Source organism: Lithobates pipiens, unplaced genomic scaffold, assembly GCF_037356315.1.
Source record: "Lithobates pipiens isolate NorthernLeopardFrog02 unplaced genomic scaffold, aLitPip1_a1.2 Scaffold_30, whole genome shotgun sequence".
Taxonomy (NCBI): domain Eukaryota; kingdom Metazoa; phylum Chordata; class Amphibia; order Anura; family Ranidae; genus Lithobates; species Lithobates pipiens.
This window is the reverse complement of record NW_027507791.1, coordinates 150096325-150122175: the sequence shown is the minus strand read 5'-3', so window position 1 is coordinate 150122175 and position 25851 is coordinate 150096325. Positions and strand designations below refer to the sequence as shown.

The 25851-nt window shown below is 43.7% G+C and overlaps 1 protein-coding gene and 1 pseudogene across 2 annotated transcripts in view; one reads left to right on the top strand and one right to left on the bottom strand.

The window, feature by feature from the left end:
* Window positions 1–21089, top strand: part of LOC143943289 (uncharacterized) — a 34173-nt gene extending 13084 nt beyond the window's left edge. Inside the window, exons 2-3 of one of the 2 annotated variants that reach the window (XR_013264905.1) lie at window positions 3201–3326; window positions 20349–21089. Coding sequence is in view for 1 of the 2 variants with exons in the window: in XM_077464940.1 (XP_077321066.1) it covers window positions 3931–4579; window positions 20349–21070 (1371 nt within the window). In the remaining variant the exon portion in view is untranslated. Of the gene's footprint in view, window positions 1–3200; window positions 3327–3525; window positions 4580–20348 lie in introns of those variants that run through there. The other variant, XM_077464940.1, reaches the window with a different exon arrangement.
* On the bottom strand, window positions 7008–7093 carry LOC143950427 (U2 spliceosomal RNA; annotated as a pseudogene).
* Window positions 21090–25851: the final 4762 nt, after the last annotated feature.

The window sequence follows — 25851 nt, the reverse complement described above, 5'->3', positions numbered from 1 at the left end:
CAAGGGGGGGGGGTGAATACTTTTACAAAACACTGTAAATAAACGTAAGATTTATAAATAATGCATACTGCACAAACACTCTGACTTGTGTATGCATCATTTACTGTATAATTCCAGAGACTCATATGTTGATATCAAGTAAACATGTGCAATTTGTTTCGGTTTTTGATTACATAGTTACATAGTTAGACACAGTCCATCCAATTCAACCAAGAAAAAAAAAAAAGTCATGTACACAATCCTTTACCCACAGTTGATCCAGAGGAAGGCAAAAAACCCTAGCAAAGCATGCTGCAATTTGCTACAGCAGGGGAAAAATCAGAGAGGCAATCAAATTTTCCCTGGATCAACTTTACCTATAAATGTTAGTACCCATTTATATAATGTACATTTTGGAAAGAATCCAGAACTTTTAAAGCAATCTACTGAGCTTGCCAGAACCACCTCTAGAGGGAGCCTATTCCACATTTTCACAGATTTTACTGTGAGGAAACATTTCTGTATTTTGAGATTAAATCGACAGACGCGACAGACAGCGGTGACCCTGAGGTCCTTTCCTTTGCCATCTCTAAACTTTTGGTTTCAGGACTGATTGCCACACATAGGTGGTCATACAAGTGATATTTCTCCACGTGTCTGTGAGTAGTTTTTACTTTTTCAAAAGTTTTGGAAAAGCAGAGTCCAAAGCAAAAAGATGGGACGTTAAGGGTGCAATATTCAAAAAGAGAAAGATATATATATATAAAAAGTTTTTAAATATTTTATTGTAACAACAATCCCATAAAAACAAACAGAGAAAGCAGCCTTATAATCATACAAGGATGTTATATATAACTTGCGGTCCAGGTAATAGTTCAGTTGAGGTAGTTGTAATTTGCTTATCCCGACATGTTTCGCTTATTGCTTCATCAGAGGATATACAAACTACCAAAATAATAACAAAATCACATAAAAAACAAATTTAGTTACAAAAACAAATTTAAGAGCAGTTTACATGACTCTATATATATACTCAAACATACTGTCAAAAAGGTATGAATAAGGCTTTAGGTAGAAAGGTATGCTTACCCCCACTTCACCAACCCATCTACCGCAGAAAAAGTCGTCCAGATATAATAAAAGATGCAAGGGCAGCGGGCCCAGCAGCCAAATAATACAGCAAGGAGGGCACAGACGATGGCTAGTCAGGACAAATTAATAAAGAAAATTTATTTTGTGTAAAACGAGTTCTTTCATTTTTCATTTATAACTATCTTTACAAATAAATTCTATATTTAACCCAACCTAGTTCCATTTTTTATATCCATAGCAGTGTAGATATATACAGTAGGAAAGAGAGAGGAGTATCTATCAAATTATTCACTATAATAATATTAATTAATAATGAACCTTAATACTTCTTTGAAAATAATTTTTTTGAAAATAATTTTTTTGGGACATTAGAAAATCTACATATTGGTACTACTTGTATATTTATTTTATCAAAAAGGCATATTAATTTAATAATCATATTAATTTATAAAAAGAAAGAGAATTATAATCTGTCAACTTACATGCTTAATAGAGGAATGGAAATTCTTTCCTATAATCCACTATTTGGTGTTAGACCACTAGGGGTATCCAGAAGCCCATTAGGAGTAGACTGGGCTACAAAGGATAGCGCACCCACAAGCTTTTCAGCCTGCTTCCAGGGTGTCTACAATGTATAGGGAGAATATAGCGAGTTAGTAAGTGCAAGATATAGGAATCTTAGCAAGGGCATCCATATAAAAGTTTTTACTAACCATACAAATGTGTAGACACTCTCCTAGCGTGGCTCCTCCGTGACTGAGCCGGGTATAGTAGTGTCCCGCTATAAAGAAGTTTTAGTTTTTACTTTGTTTTTATCAATAAATTTACTTGGGATAATGCATTAGGCTGGTGCGTCCTCTTTTCTCTACTTTTTCTGTGACTATTAGGATATCCCCTATCCTGGAGGGCAGGAAAGCCAGAGAAACCATCCCTTAAGTAATTGACCACCTGGACATCACACTAAGGCCCCTTTCACACTGGGGTGTTGGCGGTGCGGCACTTTACCGTTGTTTTTGCTGCGGTTTTTGCCCATTAGCGGGGCAGTTTTAACCCCCGCTAGTGGCCGAAAAAGGGTTAAGACGACCCGCAAAGTGCCGCTGCAGTGATGTATACACTGCTCCTTCGATAGAAAGGATGAACCACCGCTCCAAGGTAATCCTCGAGGACTGAAGCTCTGTCTCCTATTGATGAGCCCCAGGTGCTGACCATTACACACACACTGAGCAAACAAGTAGGACAAATCTCTGGATAGTCACACACTGGAAAAAGACTTGAAATCCCATCTTTAATTGAAACAACGTGGGTCACATCAAAACAGAATAAAAAAATCCACAGCAAAAGGAATAACAGGGTACAGGAAAATGCTGACGTGTTTCGCACCGTAAACAGTGCTTACTCCTAGCTAAACGCGTCAGTTTTTCCTGTACCCTGTTATTCCTTTTGCTGTGTATTTTTTTATCTTGTTTTGATGTGACCCACGTTGTTTCAAGTAAAGAAGGGATTTCAAGTCTTTCCAGTGTGTGACTATCCAGAGTTTTGTCCTGCTTGTTATACACTGCTCCTTCACCGTTCCAAAGATGCTACTTGCAGGAGTTTTTTTAACATTCTGCAAGCGCATCGCTCCAGTGTAAAAGCCCTCGGGCTTTCACACTGGAGAGACAGGAGAGGCTCTTTACAGGTGGTATGCAGGCGCTATTTTTAGTGCCGTAGCGCCTGCAAAGTGCCTCAGTGTGAAAGAAGTCTAAATGCGCACGAGCGTTTGCTTGCTGTTATCACCTTTTGAGTATGGGCATGCCCCCACCACAATTTAGAGTTTGATTCTTGTAGGATTGATTGCTAAGCTTCATTAGCTTACCAAATACTCACTGAGTTATGGCCTGCCTTCGTAGATGGCGTTGTGGTTTTCTTTTTCTTCATATTATTTTAATTTCTTAATAATGCTTGTAACAGTGCTCTGGTGGATTTCAAAGTTTGGGGATAACCTGCAAAGTCTGAGGTCATGGTAAAAAATATAAGCGCATTGGTACTCAGTAGACTTTTTCAAAAAGGGTTGATTTTTCTAACAGTTATGTATTGTATTCTCTGATATTGTATTCTTAAATTAACACCGGTTTATGTTTATGTTACAGAATGTGCTCCTCCATACGGTGAAAGTAGAAGGAGAAGACATCAAAAAAATTAATAAGCCATGTCAAGATTAGCAGTACACTATAGTTTAGAAAACTTGTAGTGGTTGCCTCTAGCTCAAGAAACAGGTATCATAAAAACAAAGATATTACATAATCCAAAAAGGTTTGGGGTAGACATATTTTAATATAATATAATATCTTTTAAGGATACCATCTAGAAGAAACTGTCAGAATCTGTCTAATTAGAAAGCGTATTATCTATTAAATATTTTTTATTTGTGCTTGTGTATAAATTGGGCCCGAAGTTTATGTTAAAAAGTTTAGTTGTTAAAGACATTGTGTATAATTAGAAAATGTAGGATTTTGAAAGATGTAGTTTTTGAACAATATACGGGATATTATGACTGTCATACAAGGAAGTAATATCAGTATTAATTATACTGCAAATGAAGCAAAAAAGTTTAGCAATGTTTAGTAAATAGATATACACTGAATGTATAAGGTACATTTGCTTGGATTTTTATGAAATTATAGGATTTATTAAATCATCATATATGTTAAATTCAGTTATCAGGCATATTTAAAAATGTTTTTTTTTTTTTCTCACTGCGGTTTAAATTTGATGCCATGGTGAAAGTTGTCTGCAATGATGTTATTGTTCCCAGTAAATATGTAATGTTTAAATTAAATTTATTGTCAGTTTGGCATTAAATGTTTTTATCAGTTGATCATGGCAGAAGATTGGAGTGAAGCTGGACTGGAGCAGATAGGGACTGGTTCAGTAGTAGTTCAGGGCAGGGTTAGTAAGGACTCCAGTTTGCAGTCACATGATAGATTAGACTCTGATTCAGAACACAATCATGGCATTAAGGAAAGAGGAAAATGGCGGAGTAAGAGACGACAAGAAACTGGTGTTAACCGCCATGCTTGGCATAAGAATGAAAACTCTTTTTCGGATCCTGAGCAGGGGACAAGTGGCGGCTCATATAAGGACAGAATGAGAAACATAAAATTCACAGAAGAGGAGAATGATCTTTTAGTCACTAAAGTACTGGAAAATTATTCCAAATTATATGGGGATGATGCCTCCAGGACGTCAAACTTTGAGAAAAAAAGAACATGGAGAGACATTTTGGAATCAATAAATGGCTTGGGTGTCAGTGTTCGCAATGTGGATACTTGCAAAAAGAGATTTGCAGACTGCAAAAGGTTTGTGAGGGCAAAGATGACCAAGCACTGGCGGAGGCCTGGCTCACGTCAAGCTTTGAATGTATATTATGCAGATTGGGAGGAGAAAATCAAGTCAGTCTTATGTCCTGTTACTGATGGGATTCCTGGCTTAATCGATTCTGCTGATCCTTGCACCTATGAATGTCCAGGTATTTATTTTGCTCTTGTATAAAGTATTTGTATAGGCATGATCCACTTTTATCACAAACCACCCTCTCTCCATCTAGAAGATGTTCCTACATGGATTTTCATCTTTACCTTCATCCTCTGTCAAGAAATAGCTTTTAATAAGCCCTCTGACATCATCCCCAGCCTTGTAAAATTGTTGTACGAGCAGCTGATGTGAGGAGGAACCAGCAGGGTACCCTAAATCAGTTGTTATTGATGTAGGCATGCACTGCCGTCCATTCCCTCAGAACTACATTTCACAATAATACTTTTGCTTTACACAACATGGGCCCAGGCTCTTGAGGATTAAAGTGGATGTAAACCCGATTTTTTTTTTGTCTGGCACAATATATAGTATGGGATTTAAGATCAGCTGTGCCCAGTCTTGCCACAAAGAGTTAATCCAGATCTGAGCAATCCTCATATCTTTTTTCAGTGAAATAAAACGGACAAACTGTGAAATCTTTGTCCGTTCTTCCCCCTTGCTGTGATCGACAGGTGATTTGCATATCTCGTGCACTAGCCTAAGACATGCATTATTTTTTTTAATTCCCACCCCCACTCCTTTCTTCAGCAGCTCTGCAAGGATTGGCTGTTCCACACCTCAGCATGATTTGGCATGCTGAAGTCATGTGGGGACCTTTTCCTAGGTTTTGACTGGATGTTAGTGATCATAGCAGAAGTTCAGTGTAAGAAATACACAGGAGAAAGTGCATGTTGATAAGGGGAGTGTAGAGGTGGGCAGGAAGTCTACTGACATCACGACTCCACCCACTGAGCCCTGGAAAACAGACCCACCCACAAAATCTGCAGTTGTTCGGGTTTCATAACAGACAGAGGGGAGAAATTTGACAGATAAGTATGCATGCAGGAGGCATGTATATCCTTCTAGATAACCAATATTGCAGTAGTTTAGAAAGGATGAGAGTGGGTTTACATCCACTTTAACACAACAGCATTGTTTTGCTGGGAAATCAATGTATGCATGTGCAGAGGAACAGACACAGATAGGGGTAGTCCTGTACTCCAGCAGGGAAGAACTCAGACAGGGCTGACAACACTGCATAGGATTTTGTGCAATAGAGGCAGTGTTGTCAGTGCATAGTAGGAAGTTAGGAGCATACTCAATTTGTAGCAGAATCGCCAGGTAATGATTATTGAGTATAAAGTATATACAGTGGGGAACAAAGAGGCTGTGAAGGTGAAGAAACCCTAAAAGTCTTAATAACTGGAGTAAAAACAGTTCAGCCACTGAGTTATGGTTGCAGCTCCCTGAAACTCAAGTAAACTCTAATACACATGCAATAAACAAAAGAAAAAGGATGCCACCATCTAAGTGCAGCTATTCATTAATAGATTAAAATGCCATAAAAAACAGATATGCACCAACTGCATTGGATAAAGTAATCAGTATGTCTACTGTGCAACCCCTGGGCTGTTCAGAAGAGTCTGTTTTCGATTGAAAAAGCCCATGGCGTGCAAACACACCCAAAAAACTTCCACCCGGTGCATAAAAAAAGTGCACACACATAGAGAGTGACACACTAAAAAGTGCAGACGGGTGTCTGATGTCCTCCCGAGGAAGGACCATGCCCTGATCCCCCAGGGGGTGTTAGGCTCCTGACAGGGACTGAGGTACCAGACTCATCTAGTGGTCATCTAGCCGAAGCCAGACGACCACCTTTCCCCGGGAGGTCTGTCGAAACAGAACTTCCTAGGTACTAGGTACTATGGGGCTTCCCCGAAGGTAGGCCCCCAATGGAGGGCGGACCAAGCCAGAAGGCCTATGTCCACCCTCCCACAAGACTTTCAGGATTGGTCCGAGGACCGACACCCTACTCATCAAAACGTGAAAGTGACAAACGTGACACACAAACACAAATAAAATAAATAAATAGTGAGGAAAGGGATAGTGAGGAGGAGAGTGAAAATGTGACCATTGTGTAATACAATGGCCAGGCCCTCCATCCAGGAATCAAAAATTCCTCTGGTCCTAGCCAAAAGGCCGGGCCCTAGAGGCAGGTGTGAAAAAGCGTGTGGTCTGGTGACGTGACCTAGGTGCCAGATATCAAAGTGCAAGCACAGTGAATATAAGGCACCCCTGGACTGCCACTCCAGGGGCACATCACAATGGGCTTTTCAACAGAAGCATCCCTGACCCCCCAACCCAGACCACGACAGCCCCCACCCCAATCAGGAAGGCATGGAGATCCAGGAGCTTGGTGAGACCCTTACCCATCAGGTCACACCCTCGCTCCCGTCACTCCTACCTAATTACATTCGGGAAGTACTGGCCGTTCCCCCCAGAGGACAAAAGGGGAACAAACGTTCCCTCCCGAAAAACTGACCGGAGCTAAAGCTGCCACAATCCAAGCCAGAAGGCCAGGGTCCCCTCCCCTGGCTTCGACCAGTGGTTCTCCATCCTTACCAGAAGGCTTCCCAACTGATAAGAACAGATACTACACTTGATCTTAGCCAAAAGGCAGAGAAACGATTGGATAAAGTAATCAGTATGTTTACTGTGCAACCCCTGGGCTGTTCAGAAGAGTCTGTTCAGGAAGCAGCTGGTAACAGCAGAGTTGGTCAGGGAGATGGCTGGTGTTTGCAGAGCTGTGCCAGGAAGCTGCTTGATCTGGACTCACTGGTGGTGGAACCTGAAGTGATGGGGAAGGTCTCTGTTATACCTCTGTCTCGGGGCCCCTGGTAGAGTGAACAGGTGGTGCAAGAGCAGGGAGTGGCATGAGTGCCTGGTAGTTCTTGTCAGCGGCAGAGATGAGAAGAGCATCCAAGCAGTAACAGAGTCAGGCTGGGCAGCAGACAATGACAGGGAAATATCAGCTGGGTAATAAATGACTGGCCGAACAGCATGCAGGAGGCCAAAAGGGACCCACAAGGTCAGCAGAGGGACAATCAGCATATCTATGCTGACCTTGTGGGTTCCTGCTACTGCTTGGATGCTATTCTCTTCTCTGCTGCTGGCAAGGTCTACCAGGCACCAGTGTCACTCCACCCTCTTGCGCCACCTGTTCACTCTACAAGTGGCACTAAGCCAGGACCCATCACTTCAGGTTCCTTCATCTGTGAGTCAGCATTCAGCAGCTTCCTGGTGCAGCTCTGCAACCACCGGCTGTCTCCCTACAGCCACTTCCTGGACAAACTCTGCTGAATGAACCAGGGATTGCATAATAGAAATGGTGACTATCTTACCCACTGCAGTGAGTGCATATACAGTATCTCACAAAAGTGAGTACACCTCTCACATTTTTGAAAATATTTTATTATATCTTCTCATGTGGCGACACTGAAGAAATTACACTTTGCTACAATGTAAAGTAGTGAGTAGTATAAAGTAGTATAAAGCTTGTATAACTGTAAATTTGCTGTCCCCTCAAAATAACTCAACACATAGCCATTAATGTCTAAACTGCTGGCAACAAAAGGGAGTACACCCTTAAGTGAAAATGTCCAAATTGGGCCCAAAGTGTCAATATTTTGTGTGGCCATCATTATTTTTCAGCACTGCCTAAACCCTTTTGTGCATGGAGTTCCCCAGAGCTTCACAGGTTGGCACTGGAGTCCTCTTCCACTCCTCCATGATGTTATCATGGAGCTGGTGGATGTTAGAGATCTTGCGCTCCTCCACCTTTCATTTGAGGATGCCCCACAGATGATCAATAGGGTTTAGGTCTGGATACATTCTTGGCCAGTCCATCACCTTTACCCTCAGCTTCTTTAGCAAGGCAGTGGTCATCTTGGAGGTGTGTTTGGGGTCATTATCATGTTGCAATACTGACCTGTGGCCCAGTCTCCAAAGGGAGGGGATCATGCTCTGCTTCAATATGTCACAATACATGTTGGCCTTCATGGTTCCCTCAATGAACTGTAGCTCCCCAGTACCGGCAGCACTAATGCAACCCCGGCCATGACACTTCCACCACTATGCTTGAATGTAGGCAAGACACACTTGTCTTAGTACTCCTCACCTGGTTGCCACTACACACGCTTGACACTATCTGAACCAAATAAGTTTATCTTGGTCTCATCAGGCCACAGGACATGGTTCCAGAAATCCATGTCCTTGTCTTCAGCTAACTGTTTGCAGGCTTTCTTGTGCATCATCTTTAGAAGAGGGTGTAGGAGAGGGAAGGAGGGAAATGGTTACATTGTTTGATCTCACCGTTTTTTTCAAAATATGAGTTCAATTCATTTAGAGGGGGAGGGGATACACTCATGAGGAGGGGATACTTCTCTTATATGTGTAGCGATATGTTCACTACCGCCAATCACCCTGCTGCCAGACCCCCATCTATCAGTTAAGACAATGAACAATCATTTGCACAGTTTTGTTACATTTATTGCGGGAAACAACTTGGATGGAACAAGGGATGATATGAGATGCCCATAGCATTTGGTGTATTGCAAGACAATATTGAGCAGCATTGGCTTGAAAAATTGATGCACCTATAGTATTCCCAGTCTTCTTCTTCTGCAAACTACTGAAATACTATTTCTTCACCCCCATTGTGACAAGAAAGAATCACTCTGAATAATTCCACCTTGCAGACTATAATGGTATTGCCTCAGCGAATCAAAGAACCAGAGGCCTACACAGCCTCTCCCTGATGGCTCAATAAATCAGACAGCCATACAGTCTTTTGGAAGGTATTACCAATGTGTTAACCAGACCAGAGTTACACAGTACCTCCTCCCATTGGCCTGACACATGGTAATAAGCGGACTACTGTTCCCAGCCAGTCCTTTTTTGTCAATGCTGCGTTCCCCGGAAACAGGAATCTGCACTACTCTTGATAGCTTGTCTTCTCTTGTTCCATTCACACTGAACTTTTGCTACTTGCCAGTTCTGTGTTCCAGGTCACAGCAGCTCGATGCCTTTTCAGAGATGAAAATCTTTATCTAAAGCTCACTCCTAGCGGTTCCTCCATCCCTCCTCCACGCTTGGCGCATCCCCGCATGGGGGCGCCCAGAACCGCAACTCAATACTCCATTCTGTCTTTTCCAGCACTTCAGAACTCCCCCTGGCAGCATGTGACCCCAGCTTATATGGGAGGCGTGCCCCCTGCCAATACCGAAAGATAATTGGTCAGGGCTCCTCACATGAGCTGCCTGGCACTCAGACTTCAGGTCCAAAACCCATTCCAGAACCATCTTCCTGGAAGCAGGGGAGGCATTCCTGAATCAGAGCACAGGTTGCCACACCCACCACTACACTGAACACTCCCAGTCCCAAATCAAAACAGACAGGCCCAGCGCGCAGCAGAAGGGTGCCTAAATTTACCTGCACATATCTTGAGCTTAGAAAAATCCTATTCTAGCACCTACCTTCAGGTAGAGGGTGCTACATATGAATGAGAATGGAATATGTTTAAAAAATGTTTTCATTATTATTTTTATAGGGAAGGATAAGGGTGGGGGGAAGAAATAGAAAAGTATGGTCACAAAAGAGCCCCTTTTGGTGCAACTAGATAGGGGGAGGGGGTGCAGAGAGGGGTAGGGGGGGCTGGGAGGTCAGAGGAAGCAGAGTCAAATGAAGTGGAGGGGGGTGAATAGACAAGTAGTACAAGTAGTACACTCACTAGTAAAAGGGGAATGTAGATTGAAAGTAAAACTGATCATGAAACACATAACAGAAGATAATATAAAAGAGAAACACACACAGTGGTTACAACACAGTACAAATGGAATCAAAGGTAGTAATAAACAGAGAGTGCTTGATTTTTACAAAATTTATTTTTGAATTTTCACTCCCAATTGTCCTTTATACTTCTCTTACTTTCATATGCAGGCTAAAACATTAAATTTAGGCTCCTGGAATGTCAGGGGAATGATGAATCCAGTTAAGAAAGCAGCAGTATTTTCTATGTTGGAAAGATATGGAAAAGAGCTGGTCTGTCTGCAGGAAACACACTTAACAAATCAAACAATCTCACAAATAAAGAATAGGAGATATCAACTTCAATACCATTCGGTATACTCCTCCTATTCCAGAGGGGTGAGGGTTATAGCGAGAGGTGGCTTTTTCCTTGACAGATCAACGTAGATGAAATAGGTTGTTATATTTTTCTTTATTGCTCAATGGAAAATAGAATGTATGTTGTGGCAAACATATATATCCCTCCACCCTTTAAAATGGATGTGATGTTTAGATTAATGGAATTTATGCAAGTTAAGGAAGACGTACCGTTTATAATAGTAGGAGACTTCAATGAGGGCCTAGATAAAAAGATCGATAGGTTCCCCTCAGGGGCACAGCCGGGGTCTACAAAGAAGAGTTGATTGAGCCAATTCCTGGAGGAAACGGGGCTGATAGATATGTGGAAAGTGCAGAGTCCAAAAGGCTCAGCAGTATTCTTGTTTTTCAAGTTCTTATTGCATGCTCTCCAGGATAGATATGGCCCTGGGAAATAGTAGAGCATTGCAAATTATAAAAAATATACTGTATTTACCAAGAGGGGTATCAGATCACTCACCAATAGTGCTGGCATTGAACCTAGGGGGAAAAAGAGCTCTGAGGGCTTTATAAAATAAGCCCATTCTGGCTTGAATTAATAAAGAAATCAGATGAGGTCCTGCCCAAATTGAGAGCGTTTGTAGAGTTTGGTACCAGTCTGTAATGTCGATCCTATGGTTCAAATACTGAATCCCCAATCCAAAACATATATGCAACCAGTGAAGGTCAAATAAACTCTTGTTCAGCAGCCAAAGAAGATCAGTGATGGCAGGCCAAGAATTTCTTTCATGATATCTTTAAATGTAAACCCACAATTAATGGCACTATCCCTACTCATACCTTTTAAACTGTTTTAAGGGAACCCGTGCTGACAATAACACTGAGACAGAATTTTTTTTTTTTTTTTTTAATAAACAATTTTTATTGCAAAATATAAGTAGAACATAAACAAGATAGCAAAAGCCTTATGTATCACAGGTTGTAAAAAAAAAATTTGGACATATAATAAGTGCGGACGCAGCCGCTAGGCAATAGCAAAATACAGTAAATTTGACTCATTTTATTACATATAGTACAGTAAAATAATATAAAGGTAAAAAGGAATGGGTGGGTTAGAGTAGCTTTGGGGAGAGCGAACTTAGAACTCTAACAAAGTAATGTATAGTCAGGGGTAGGGGGAGGGTGTCTGGAAGGGGATAGGTACGTAGTTTCAGAAGAATATCTACACTCTCTGTCAAACGGTTCAGGGTTGTGGTGATACATTCTTGAATGCATCTGTGGATTTATAATGGATCCAGCACAACCAAGTGGTTGTAAATTTCGATGGGGTGTCTTTCGTTTGATGAATAAGGTCTTCCATCTGCATTATTGCATTGATGCGGTTGAACCACTCTGTGATAAGTGGAGGATTTGGGGAGCGCCATTTAGATGGAATACATAATCTAGCGGCATTGACCATATGCATGGCCAGGGACTTGAAGTAAGATCGGTCTGATGTGGTTGTATAGTGTAATAAAAATTGGGCAGGTGAAAAATCCAATCGGTAGGTTGTGACAGTCTCAATTATTTTATAGACTTCTAGCCAAAAAGGTTGGAGGAGTGGACATGTCCACCATGTGTGGAGGAATGTCCCTATATCATTGTTGCATCTCCAGCATGTCTGGGGGTTGGAAGGGTGAATTCGATGTAGTTTATGGGGTGTATGATACCATCTCGAAACTACTTTAAAGGCATTTTCCTGTGTTTGCAAATTAACTGTTCCCTTATGGACATACCTATAAATATTCTCCCAGTCAGCATCAGAGAGGTCTAAGTGAAGTTCAACAGCCCATTTTTGTCTCGTTTGGAGGTCTGTTCGATCACAATCAGAGAATAACAGTGAATATGTAAACGATATCATATGGCGCTGATGTTCTCCGTTAGAGCATATAGTTTCAAACGTGGTTAAGGTTTTGGACCATTGAGTTTGGGGGTTCTGGGTGCGAAAAAAGTGGCGGAGTTGAAGGTATGTCCAGAAGGGGAAGGACGTATTATTCATGAGTTCTCTTAGTTGTGAATGTGATAAAAGGGTATCATTGTGGAAAAAATGGAAAGCCCTCACTGTGTTGTGCGGCCAGTGTAATATCGGGAAGGATGGGTGCATACCCGGTAAGAAGTCAGGGTTTCCCCTAAGTGGGGTCATAGGTCCCTTTATGGATGAGATTCCGTGATTAGTGCAAGCCCAACGGAAAGAATGTAAGGTCGGGTCGATTAGTGGGTGGGTTTTGTGTAGTCGTTCATGAGATTAGCTCTTGATCCATGGGAGGGAGGTCAGTGGTATAGGAGAAAATAATTGTTCAAGACGAACCCAATCTTTGGATGTATCGTGAGTGTGCCAATCGATTATTCTGGTCAAATGGCAGGCAATGTTATATTTGCGAATGTCAGGGAGCCCGGTGCCTCCCTTAGGTTTTGGGGTGGACAAGCGATGGAAACTTAAGCGCGGACCGCTTTTTTGCCATATAAATGTTGTGCAGAGTTTACGATATGTCTTGTAAAAGGATGGAGGAAGCTTTATCGGAAGGGTTTGCATAACATATAATATGCGTGGAAGTATGTTCATTTTAATGATTGCAATTCTACCGAACCAAGAGAAACGTTCTGGGGACCAAATTTTCAAGTCTTCAGTAATTTTTTTTAGCAGAGGGGTGTAGTTTAGCTGGTAAATGTCCGTGAGGGAAGCCGGGAGTTGAATACCGAGATAGGTGATAGATTTATCTTTCCACTGAAAAGGGAAGTTGGCGCGACAAAGGGAGCATTGGGAGGAGGGAAGAGTGATGTTCAGAGCATTAGATTTGTTAAAGTTAATTTGCAGGTTAGTAAGGGTTTTAAACGTGGCAAAATCTTGAAGTAGATTGGGAATGGATGTAAGGGGCATGGAGAGGAAAAGGAGAATGTCGTCTGCAAAGGCAGCTACTTTATATGTTTGTCCCTTTATCTCGATGCCCTTAATATCGGGGTTGTCTCTCAATCGTCTTAATAGAGGTTCAAGTGTTAAAATAAAAATTAAAGGGGATAGTGGGCAACCTTGACGTGTGCCGTTGGATATGGAGAAGGCATCCGACAGGTGACCATTTACTCTGACTTTTGCAGTCGGGACGGAGTACAGTGCTTGAATGAGATTGAGCATCTTATCTGGTAAATTAATTGCTTTGAGAACTGCGGACATGTAGTCCCATGCCACCCTGTCGAATGCCTTCTCCGCATCCAACGACAGCAGGAATCCTGGATTTTGGGATATGGTCAGCCAGTGAGTTATATTAATGGCCTTAAGAGTGTTATCTCTTGCCTCTCTGCCGGGGACGAAACCTACTTGATCAGGGCTAAGGATTGTAGGCAGTAGCGGGAGTAATCTATTTGCTAGAGTTTTTGCATACCATTTCAAGTCCACGTTTAGTAAGGAAATGGGTCTATAATTTGTCACTACCGAAGCATCTTTGCCGGGTTTCGGTATAACCGTTATGTGAGCTTGAAGAAGTTCTTTCGGAGGGCTAATGGGTGAGGTGAATGAATTAAAAGCATGTAGAAAGTGGGGTGTAAGGATTTCCGAAAAGGTTTTATAATAGGCCACCGTGAAGCCATCGGGGCCCGGGCTCTTCCCAGATTTGAGTTGTTTCAATGCAGCTAGGACTTCTGACATCGTCAGGGGAGCATCCAGTTCCTGGACCGTGCTATCGGGTATAGGGTCGGGACTATATTTGTGTAGGAAGTCTTTAATTTTATTATTTCTAGAAGCTACATCGTTCGGGGCGTCTGATTGAGGGAGGTTATATAGTTTGGTATAATATTCGACAAATTGAGTGGCGATGTCTGTGGATTTGTTTAATTGTCTACCGGCAGTATCTGTCACAAAGTGAATGGTGTTGCTAGCTTTTTTGGTCTGGAGAGCTCTGGCTAATAGTTTGCTCGCTTTGTTACCATATTCATAGAATGATTTTTTACGTAGTATGTATTTACGTTGCGTTTGTTTGTCCAATAGTTCCAGGAGTTCCTTCCCTGCGTTTGTAAGATCTTGTAGGGATGAGGCGGCCTGGGTGTGTTTGTGAGCAGTTTCTAATTTACTGATCCGTTCAATGAGATCTGTATATACTTTCTTTCGTGCACAATTTCGTTTTGCTGCCAGTGCTATTAGAGAACCTCTAATAACACATTTGTGGGCCGCCCAGTTGTTTAAATGTGAGGTATCTGACGGTGTGTTTTCCGTAAAGAAGTGTTGAAGGAGGTAATTTCAGTAACTGTTATGGGATCCGAGAGAAGTGAAGGGTCAAGTCTCCAAATGGGTTTAGGAGCCATGGTGTTGGGGAATGTTATAGTTATGGAGGTAGGATGATGGTCTGAAAGGATCATAGACTCAATAGTAGCGTGTTGTAATAAAGGTAAATCGCGTGGCGACAGGAAGAGGAAATCTATACGGGAGTATCGATTATGTGGGGCTGAATAGTGTGTGAAATCTTTACCATCTGGATTAAGGGTTCGCCAGGTGTCATGAAGAAGTAAGGTTTGTAGACAGATTTTTATACTTTTCAGAGCTTTATAGGGTAAAGAAGATGTACCCGACGATGTGTCCAAAAGAGGCTTCATAGGGACGTTGAAGTCTCCTCCTAAGATGACTGTTCCCTCTTGAAAGGGGATCAGAGTGTTAGTTAAGGATTTAAAAAATTGAACCTGATGAGTATTTGGGGCGTAAAGATTAACTAGGGTAATTTTCCTGCCTGCGTATTGTCCTTTAAGGATAAGATATCTCCCATTTTCGTCCACTAGTTGATCTGCAAGCTGGAAGGGGCAGTTTTTACGAAAGAGGATGGACACCCCCTTTGATTTAGAGAGGGGGGAGGTGGCATGGTAGGCTGTGGGGTATCGATAGTCATGTAATTTGGGGATTGAATTCGATCTAAAATGGGTCTCCTGAAGGAATATAATGTCAGCTTGAAGTCTGTGCATTGTGAGTAAGAGTTTAGAACGTTTCTCTGGAACATTTAAGCCCCTGATATTAAGCGAAACAAGTTTGGCGCTAATGGGCGCGGTCTTGCTGTGATGTGCAGGCATCCTGAACGTAATGTTGGAGTGCCAGTGAGATAGAAGTGAGGTGTAGATTCGATAAATGTGGGAACGGGGAACGTGGGGTGAGGGGGGGATAAAGCGAAGGTAAGGTTTAAATAGTAGCTCACTGGAAAACGAGGGAAAAGGGGATTAAGAAAGATATTTCCCCGGTAGGTCTTCTACTGGGGGGATTCGACCGTTACGTGTCGAATGTGAGAGGTACTGGCACTGGGGAGTCCCTATCTTCTACGTCAGGTAGAGAGGGAATTCCTATGTAGAGAAGCCAGTATTGGTCAGTGGGATGAATGGAAAATGCTAATTAAACTATGAGATAGGTCCACTGTTGAGGGGTTGTCTCAGTCGAGGAAGGATCGTGAGCTAAGAGAAGGAAGAATTATAGTGTATAGATATAAGCCTCTCGGCAATATGCTAGATTCAGTTGTATTGGCTCGATCAGAAGAACTAATCAAGCACTGGGTAAGATAGGTTGGGACATGTAGTCTGTCTTGCCCGCAGCCTTGTCATTGCATTAATTGAAAAAGACAATTATGGGTGGAGGGAGGCATAAGAATCTAGTATAAGAGTAGGGCATGTAATCAGAGATCTGAATTAGTTGACAAAAATCTCAAAGATAAGGATAGGTTAAACTGCAATATTACATCTGTGAATTATAAAGTTCCTATTACCTGATTGGCGATATTAGGAATGTTAGTAGGCCATGCTAAGAACAGTGAAAAATGCGACATACATTAAAAATAGCATGAAACAGCAAAGTTTTGCAACTGTGAAATCGTTAAACTATAAACTTATATAACCTATAGAAAACCTGTAGCCGGTGTTACCATATGGGAGGATCGGCGAATGTCCTCCCCCCTAGAAGAGGGGGGGCATTCGTCGACACAGCCCGCATTGGAAATACATACATGTAATATTCTACAAGCTCGAGGTGAAAGCAGGAGCAGCGTTATTGCAATGAAACATTTACAGGCAGATTCCTTTTCCTTTTCCACCCCTTTTTAACAAATAACTTATCCTTGAAGTCTAGAAGAGGGGGGAAGTGTAGGGTATATATTATTCAGGGAAGGGCAAAAAACTACGTCTAGCCCATATATCGGACCAATGTAAGGACAGGTAGGGTTAGCAGAGGATCATTGTATAGTAATAGAGGAATTCAATATGAGCATTAAGGGGTATATGAAGTACTTATTGACTCAGCGGGGATAATGGTGATCAAATAGGGAATATATGCATAGAGTCTAAGCCCGTGAATCAACTGATCAACCCGGACACTGCAGAGTTATTCCAGTGATCTTAGTAAGCACAGGATAAGCAGTCATACCTTCCCTGGTCTGAGATTTGGAAACACGTTCAGTGTGGGTAAGTGTAAACAGTACTTAGCTTTAACAATTCGTGTCATTGCGAAAACTTGAAGTGGTGCCGGTTGAAAATGAATCTGATCGCTCCATAGGTGATAAAGTTCGGCTAAGCGTTCTTATCCCTTCGATCAGGAGACATGTACATGTCCGTATATCTTCTGTGGAAAGCTGAGGTCATCGCTGCTATTCGGGAGTATTCGTTGTTCTGTAACAATGATGGTGTTCACAGTAACGAAGTAATGGTTCGCCTGTTTGGCAACTTAGGCTGTTCGGTAACGAAAACAAAAAGAGCATTCCGCAACGGCGGGTAACGATTCGAAGCAAGTGCAACAATAGTGAGAGAGGAAATCACTGTATCCTAGGCTGTATTAGCCTGTCTCATGACAAAGAGGCCTACTTCTTAGCGGGACCTTTGTGCTCTACGAGACATCGGAGCTGCAGTCGGGCTTGGAGGTGGGTGTCGGAAGTTAGGGTCATCCCTCGTTCTAGGCAGAGAAGGCGAACGGCGCCTACGGTAGCTGGCGGTCTGATATTCCATAAAGTCATCGTCCCCACGGTCTCCGTAGTGGAGGGGGATTCGAAAGTCCGCGTACCATCCTGGCAGATCAACGAACGGTACATCCAGCGTTCGGCAGAACTGGTCGAGATCTTCCGGGACTCTCAGAGTAGCCGTGCGGCCATGACGAGTTGCTTGGAGAGCGAACGGGAAGCGCCACCGATAGCGAATATCTCTGCTTTTCAGGACATCCAACAAGGGGCGTAGGTCTCTTCTATGGCGGAGTGTGATTGCTGACAGATCTTGGTAGATATGAACGGTGCACTCCTCTTATTGTAAGTTCGATTTATCTCTCGCCTTTTTGAGGATATCTTCTTTAACGGCGAAATCGTTAACATAGCATATTACATCCCTAGGGGGATCCAATTCCTTGCCTTTCGGACGGAGTGCCCTGTGGATACGTTCCATCGCTATAGGCGATTGTGGGGGTTTGTCAAGTAGTTGGTTGAAGAGAGCTGTAACAGTTGAAGTTAGTTGGTCCTGGTCGACCGATTCCGGAAGGCCTCTCACTCTGAGGTTATGTCTACGGCCTCTATTATCGATGTCCTCGACATGTCGGTTTAGGTCCCGGAGCTGTAATGTGTGAGTATCCAGCCTTCGATTATGGTTATTGATCAGTTGTTGTTGCTGGTTCGACCGTACTTCCACCTCTTGTAATCGGCCGGTGATGGCCTGTAGTTCTCGACGGAGATCCGTAATGGCGGTTGTGAGAGTGTCTTTTATGTCGGTCGCTACTGCCCGTAGGTCCTGTAGAGTCGGGTGTTGATGGGAGATTTGTACTCCGTCCGCTGATGTCGGAGTTTGATCCGTTGGTGTGAGGGTAATACCGAGGTGGCCTAGGGCGGGAGAATTGGCGGCCATATTAGGGCCTTGGCTTCGGAAGAGCTCCGGGATAGTTTGCGAATTTCGGGTTCCCTGATCTCTCGGGGAACGCGAGCGAGTTGCCGATTGTCCACGGGAAGACGTTCCCATAGTTTTAGAACGAATCGGCTCGATATCTCCCGGTCCACCAGAGTTTAAAGCTGCGGGCAAGACGGAGCTGAGGAGTTAAGCAGCCATTTCCTTCCACGGCCAGCCACGCCCCCACGACAGAAATTAAACTGTCCTTGTGACAATACTGTTTTTTTTGTCTGGCATGTTCACTCTCTGGCTTCTATACTTTGAGTCAGATACCTGGAACCTAATATGCAGATCAAGCCTTATGACATTTCTCTTACGTTTCTGATCTGTATAATTGGCAATGACTCAAAAATAATTTGAAGAGTATGTATTGTTACATTTTTAAGTCTAAAACTCACATCCATTAATTGCTTGGCATAAGTTAGGGAAATTACCATCTTAAACATTTGTTAAAGGACCAGTAATTCCCATTAGAATATTTTTCCTTACCTTCTGTTCTGGTGACAACTAAAACAATTTGGATCTTGCTTCACTTTCTGCCCTGCTGACAGGGCTCCCCAACAGAGATATAGACAATTATAAAATATTGACTCTAAGTCACTGTTTCCATACTGAGCAACCCAAGGTTCAGTGGCTTTCAGGGCATTTGGGGAGAATGCAAATAATAAGATATAAGCAGGACCTATGTCCTTTATTTGAGTGGAAAACATTGATTTCAGGCAAGTGGGTAAGTGTGTATCAGTGGTTGAGGATTGTATTGTGTAAAACACATTAATCTTTGTATCCTCAGTTCTCCAACCTGCCAGCAAATAATAGTACATTCACACTGCTCATGTTAGATATTTGGACATTAACCTTTAGGCTGGTATACAAAAAACAAAAATGTAGGGACTTATGGACTTTATAGGCACCAATACAGCACGAATGTTTTATATTAAAATAATTTATTATTATCCAAAAAACAATACAAAAACAAACATGATTAAAAACCAGAGATGGTCGGTGTATTCATTCGACCGGGACCTTAATCAGCACAGATTATATCATACTATAACTCATAAATTATTTGATATATTAGATTAGCCAACACAGAGCCATTCAGAGTTAGAGTGTAGATATACATTTACAGTGACAATATGCTGATATTGGGTCCCGTGTTCATGCCCGACATGCTTCGCGTCCCAACGAACGCTTCTTCTGGGGCGCAATAGGATTCCTCTGAGACGCGGTGCTAAAATGCGGGTGATGTGGCCTCTGAATCACACACTTATTGCGGAAGATTGCATTTTTATACCCAGTAAATATGTTCGGGATAGCCACTTGTACCACTAAGTGATTGAGATATCCCTCATTTTTCGTTTGTCATTTCAACCTTTAGGCTGGGTTCACATCTCCATGTGGAGTGGCTCACAGCAGGGGTCTGGTGCATTTGCATCCATGTTCACCATTTTAGGTCCAATTTCACTCCGAATGTTTGGCTGAATTCAGACCTGAAATGCAGCAGTAGACGAACAGGACTCCTGTGCAATTTGTTCTGCAGCCGTCCCGTTGCTGTGTGAACCAGCTCCTTTGAGAGCCTGTCACAGGCTCCTGACATATGAATTTGATGCAGAAAAATACACATCCAATTCACAATAGTGTGAACCTAGCCTTAGACTTTCATGGCACTAGCATATTGTAAATGGAAATGTTGATTGATAGACCTATAAACTTTTCACACTGGGACATATAGTTACCTGATTGAAAGACTGACGACATTGAAAATGATGTAATGTATGTTTATTTTACGGATTCACACTTGTGCTTTTGAGTGTGGTTATACAATATGATATAGTATGTAGGTAAAGTAAAATATAATTTATAATTTATAGGACGTTGGTCTCCTCGTGAACCTCCTTCTCCAGAAGCTCAGCTATCTCCTGATGAAGAATTTACCTTGGAGGGTCAATATTTTCCTGAAACACAAACTTCTGCTGAGCAAAAGCTAGAGGCTACTGAAGACGAATGGACTGACTTTAAAGAACAGCTGGCTGTGAAAGTTAAAGAGGAAATTTCTGAGAGTACATCAGAATTCCAGACTGAAGAAGACATTCATCATGATCCAGAAACATTGGGACAGCGTTTGAGTGAGAGCACTTCTAAAGGTGAAGGTTTTGCAGATATCTGCCATCTCCTTTATCAAAGCCAGGAGGCCTTTCATCGCTCAGTGAGACAACAGTTGCATGCTGTTCGCCAAGAACTTAGAGAATTTCGAAGAGATCACATTGAAAAAATGGACCTATTACTTAATATTCAAAAGGAACACATTGCGATAGAAGAGCAAAGAAATCAGATTCTTTCTCAGTTGGTTAGCACCGTGAATCATTTAGCAACAAATGTAGGTATTTCAGATTTAACAAAAGAAAAAACAAATACACCGCCTCAAGTAATTCCTAGCTCTAATGACACAGCAAAATACTTTTCCACAAGAATAGCTCCATCTGATTCGCACTTACCACATCACACAATCAGTCAGATAAATAAAGGTGCAAATAGAACGGGGAGAAAAAAGAGGGAGCTTCACGATGGTACACCAACCCATAAGAAAAAATAAAATGTATTTTTTTTAATTAGTCTCTGGTTGCTTTTATATTGACTTTTTATGTCTCTTCATTCAAAATATATACTGTAAATGATGTAGGAGAGATTAAAAAATAAAAAAATTTCTGCCTAGCCAACACAGGTCAGAGTATAGGGTGGCAGATTTGCCATAGGCGACACAGCCACCCACTTTTTATAGCCTACTTTAATCATATGTTGCGGTATAAAATAAAATGTTCCAGATTATTACCCTGTCTTCCAGTGACCAGTCAATCTGACAGAACCCTCAAGGGCTGACCCTGCAATGTGTGTGCATTACAGATGTACAAAGCTCAAATTGGGCCCAAAGTGTCAATATTTTGAGTGGCCACCATTATTTTCCAGCACTACCTTAACCCTTTTGGGTATGGAGTTCACCAGAGCTTCACAGGTTGCCACTGGAGTCCTCTTCCACTCCTCCATAATGACATCAAGGAGCTGGTGGATCTTAGTGACCTTGCGCTCCTCCACCTTCCGTTTGAAGATGCCCCACAGATTCTCTCAATAGGGTTTAGGTTTGGAGACATGCTTGGCCAGTCCATCACCTTTACCTTCAGCTTCTTTAGCAAAGCAGCGGTCGTCTTGGAGGTGTGTTTGGGGCCGTTATCATGTTGGAATACTGCCCTACAGCCCAGTCTCTGAAGGGGGGATTATGTTCTGCTTTAGTGTGTCACAGTACATGTTAGCATTCATGGTTCCCTCAATAAACTGTAGCTCCCCAGTGCCGGTATCACTCATGCAGACCCAGACCATGACACTTCCACACCATGCTTGACTGTAGGTAAGACACACTTGTTTGACAAAAGGGGAAAAAAAAGAAATTGTTTGGGACTTTAAATGAGGTAATTAAATGAGGTAATAGTCCCCTCCTCCATCCCGATTTAATATTAAAAAAAGAGGAACACTTGTCTTTGTACTCCTCACCTAGTTGCCGCCACACACTCTTGACACCATCTGAACCAAATAAGTTTATCTTGGTCTCATCAGACCACATGACTAGTGTAGTCTGAATGTTCCCCTTCTATTATCCCTTACCAATACCTTCCCCTATTAGAAATGAGATCACACCATAGGTTGGAGTAAACTGGCCACAACAGCCTTTATTAAACATAACTCAAAAATTCACTCCAATAACTTGTAAATATGAAAATATTTAAATATATAAATCTATATAAATATATAAATATAAATAACTATTAACATTAAACAACATTAAATAACATTAAATGCCCATTCTGGTGATCTCTGACGGTGACCCTACTTAAGCCAATACCAACTCACTGCGGTACACCTGACCAACTTCCCAAAGGCCTCCACCTGTGAGCGGTCGGAGACAACTTCCGCCAGTGAACATAACCGTATTCCATCCAACGTTCAGGAATACCCAGAGGGGCCGATCGTTTGATGAGCCCCCCATACCTTCAGATCCCTTCTGAGTAACTGTCTACCGTCAGAAACCACCAGAAACACACTGCCCACCAGGAAAAACCTTCAGCCGTCGTGACAACCGACGAAACCTGCAAAAGAAGAAAAGACCAGCAACAAAACGGCACACCAAAATCAACACATAACATTAGGGCGGGAGGGCGGGAAAAACTGCCTCCTCTGTGTCACGCTGGGATCCGAATGATCCCTTAGGCTCCACCCTTCCCTTTTATATGGCTCCTCCTCTACGCTAAGCCTGCTTCCTGCCAACCTTTCCTCAGCTCCACCCATCCAAACTTAACCCCGTGAGTCCCTCATACACACTGTCATGCCCAGCACTCCTTATGTCATTACATTCCTTAATCCGTGCTTCTCTTGACTAGTGTAGTCTGAATGTTCCCCTTCTATTATCCCTTGCCAATACCTTCCCCTATTAGAAACGAGACCACACCATGGGTTGGAGTAAACTGGCCACAACAGCCTTTATTAAACATAACTCAAAAATTCACTCCAATAACTTGTAAATATGAAAATATATAAATATATAAATCTATATAAATATATAAATATAAATAACTTTATTAATATTAAACAACATTAAATAACATTAAATGCCCATTCTGGTGATCTCTGACGGTGACCCCACTTAAGCCAATACCAACTCACTGCGGTACACCTGACCAACTTCCCAAAGGCCTCCACCTGTGACCGGTCGGAGACAACTTCCGCCAGTGAACATAACCGTATTCCATCCAACGTTCAGGAATACCCAGAGGGGCCGATCGTTTGATGAGCCCCCCACACCCTCAGATCCCTTCTGAGTAACTGTCTACCATCAGAAACCACCAGAAACACACCGCCACAGCCCAAAAGGGTGACCACCTCAACCTTGAGGGCCACCCCACACCCGAAGAGCCTTCTGTATGCCCTCCTGCAAACCCAACGACCAAAGGTCGATACCCACGTCCGAGAGGTGAACTCCATCCTTCCTAAGATAAAGACCAACGTTCATCTCCAACTCCCGATGCCTCACCACAATGCCACCGTTCTGCACAACAAACCTCCCAACCACTTTATTCGCCCTGATCCTGTTTTTTTCAATGCTCACCAAGGACCTAGCCCACCGCCACACCGTTCTGGCCACAATGTCCGACCATACCAAAATGGTACCCGGGAAAAGGACTCGCAAGCGCAAAACATCCGCCTTAATATCCGCTAATATGTCCTTCACCTTCCGTAAGCCCAGGTCGTTGCCCCCGGCGTGAATAACCAACACATGCGGGGGCCTGTCCCTCAACGCAAAGCGCTCAACCTCCCTCATAACACGCTCCCACCGCATGCCCGGGAATCCCAACCACATCAACTTAGCCTCCCGCCTGGGAATTCCCAATTGCCTGCCTGCCGGCCGAAAATCACCTCTCCTGGCCCCCCAGCACACGTACAAATGCCCTAAGATCCAAACGAGGCATGAGGAACCTCCATCTGGAATGAAAAAACAGAACAAATAACACAACAAACCAACGTAACACACCACAATTCCTGTAATTCCCCAACCCCCACCGCGAACACTCCCAGCCACACCCCTATTCACCCCAAGATCAACTGCGGCCGGACATATGAACGGAACCTCCTAGACTCCCACCGTCCGATCCGGCAAACAACCGCCTCATCCAGCCCACAGTGCTGAGTGCAACGCGTATTTCTGGTCATCCAAACCGACCGCCCGCAGGCACCGCCGAAAAACCGACACAAATTGAAACCTAGAGAGAAAAGAGCCCTCCGCATGCAACAAAAAGGGGCCCGACCCCGCAGGCCGCACCGCCCGAAAAGCCCTTACCGCCTCCACCGGGCACACAGCCGAGCCCGGCAAGGCGAGCAGTGTAACCACCACTCCCCTGCCCCGTTGGTCAGTCTTGGACCTCCGCAACCGTATACTCACCCGATCAGCAGCCACCTGTACATCCTGATCCAACAACCCCCCAGCAACCCGTTTCGATCGACACACCAACTCCCCAATCCTAAACGCCCCAAAGAACGCCAAAGAAAAAGCCGCCGTGAACAGAACGGCCTCATAAGCAGACCAGCCGAGAACAAATCGCCACCAAATTATCAAACGACACCGGCCTGCGCGCATCCCGACCTTTTCGATCCTTCCTATACCCCTTCAAAGTTTGCCACACCCAAAAATCCTTAGTCCCGTCAGGCTCCCCCCACATCTTAAACAAAAAAGCCAACCCCGCCAACTTCCGCTCAATCGACGCAGGCGCCAGCCCCATTTCGATGTTCCGAGCCACCCAATACAAAACCAACCAGCGCTGGTCGGAGCCCCGACCAACCACGCCAACCTCCCGTATTAACGCCAACCATTCCGCCCACACCCTAGAATAGGCCACCCACGTGGACTCACTCAGTGACCTTTGAAACCAACCTGCGGCGACTCCAAGGGCAGCTCCCACATCCACCCGGGGCAAGGCGCCCCTGACTCCTCCGCTCCCGGCGCCAGCTGCCGGAACTTGTCCCACTGAAAACGAGAGAGCGAGTCAGCCAAGGAATTCTCCACCCCAGGTATGTGCACAGCATAAACGTAAACATTGAGCCGCAAGCACCGAAACACCAGCTGCCGCAGCAGCCGGATGACCGGGGGCGAGGAAGCAGTCATCCGATTGATGACCTGAACCACCCCCATGTTGTCGCAATTGATGCGCAACTTCAAATTACGAAAATCCTCCCCCCCACAGCTCCAAAGCCAACACCACCGGGAATAATTCGAGCAGAACCAAATTGCCCAACAACCCCGCAACCTCCCACGAGCGCGGCCAAGGTTCAGCACTCCACCGTCCCCAAAAATATGCCCCATAACCCGCAGACCCAGCCGCGTCAGTGACCAACTCCACATCGAAATTGCTCACTGGCCCCGACATCCACATGGCCCGCCCGTTATACGAGGCCAAAAATTCATGCCACGCCCGCAAGTCTTCCCTGTGTTCCTTCCGTAAATGCACAAAATAGTTAGGCCCAGTCACCCCGGCCGTGGCCGCCGACAGAAAACCCGTCCCATAGGGATGATCCGGCAAGCGAAATTCAGCTTGCCTAACAGAGACTGCAGGGCCCTCAACTGAACCTTCTGCCGTCCCTGCATCCCTGCCAATTCTTTCTGCAGATCCAGTAATTTATTCTCCGACAATCGACACTCCATTGCCTTTAACCGGGCAATTAACCCATTAATCCATTAACCGGGCCTTCCGTCTTGTCCCCCGCCAACGGCACCCCGAACCTGCCCGCAATGTGCTGCAACGTGGACAGAAGAATCGCACACACACTGGAGGCAGG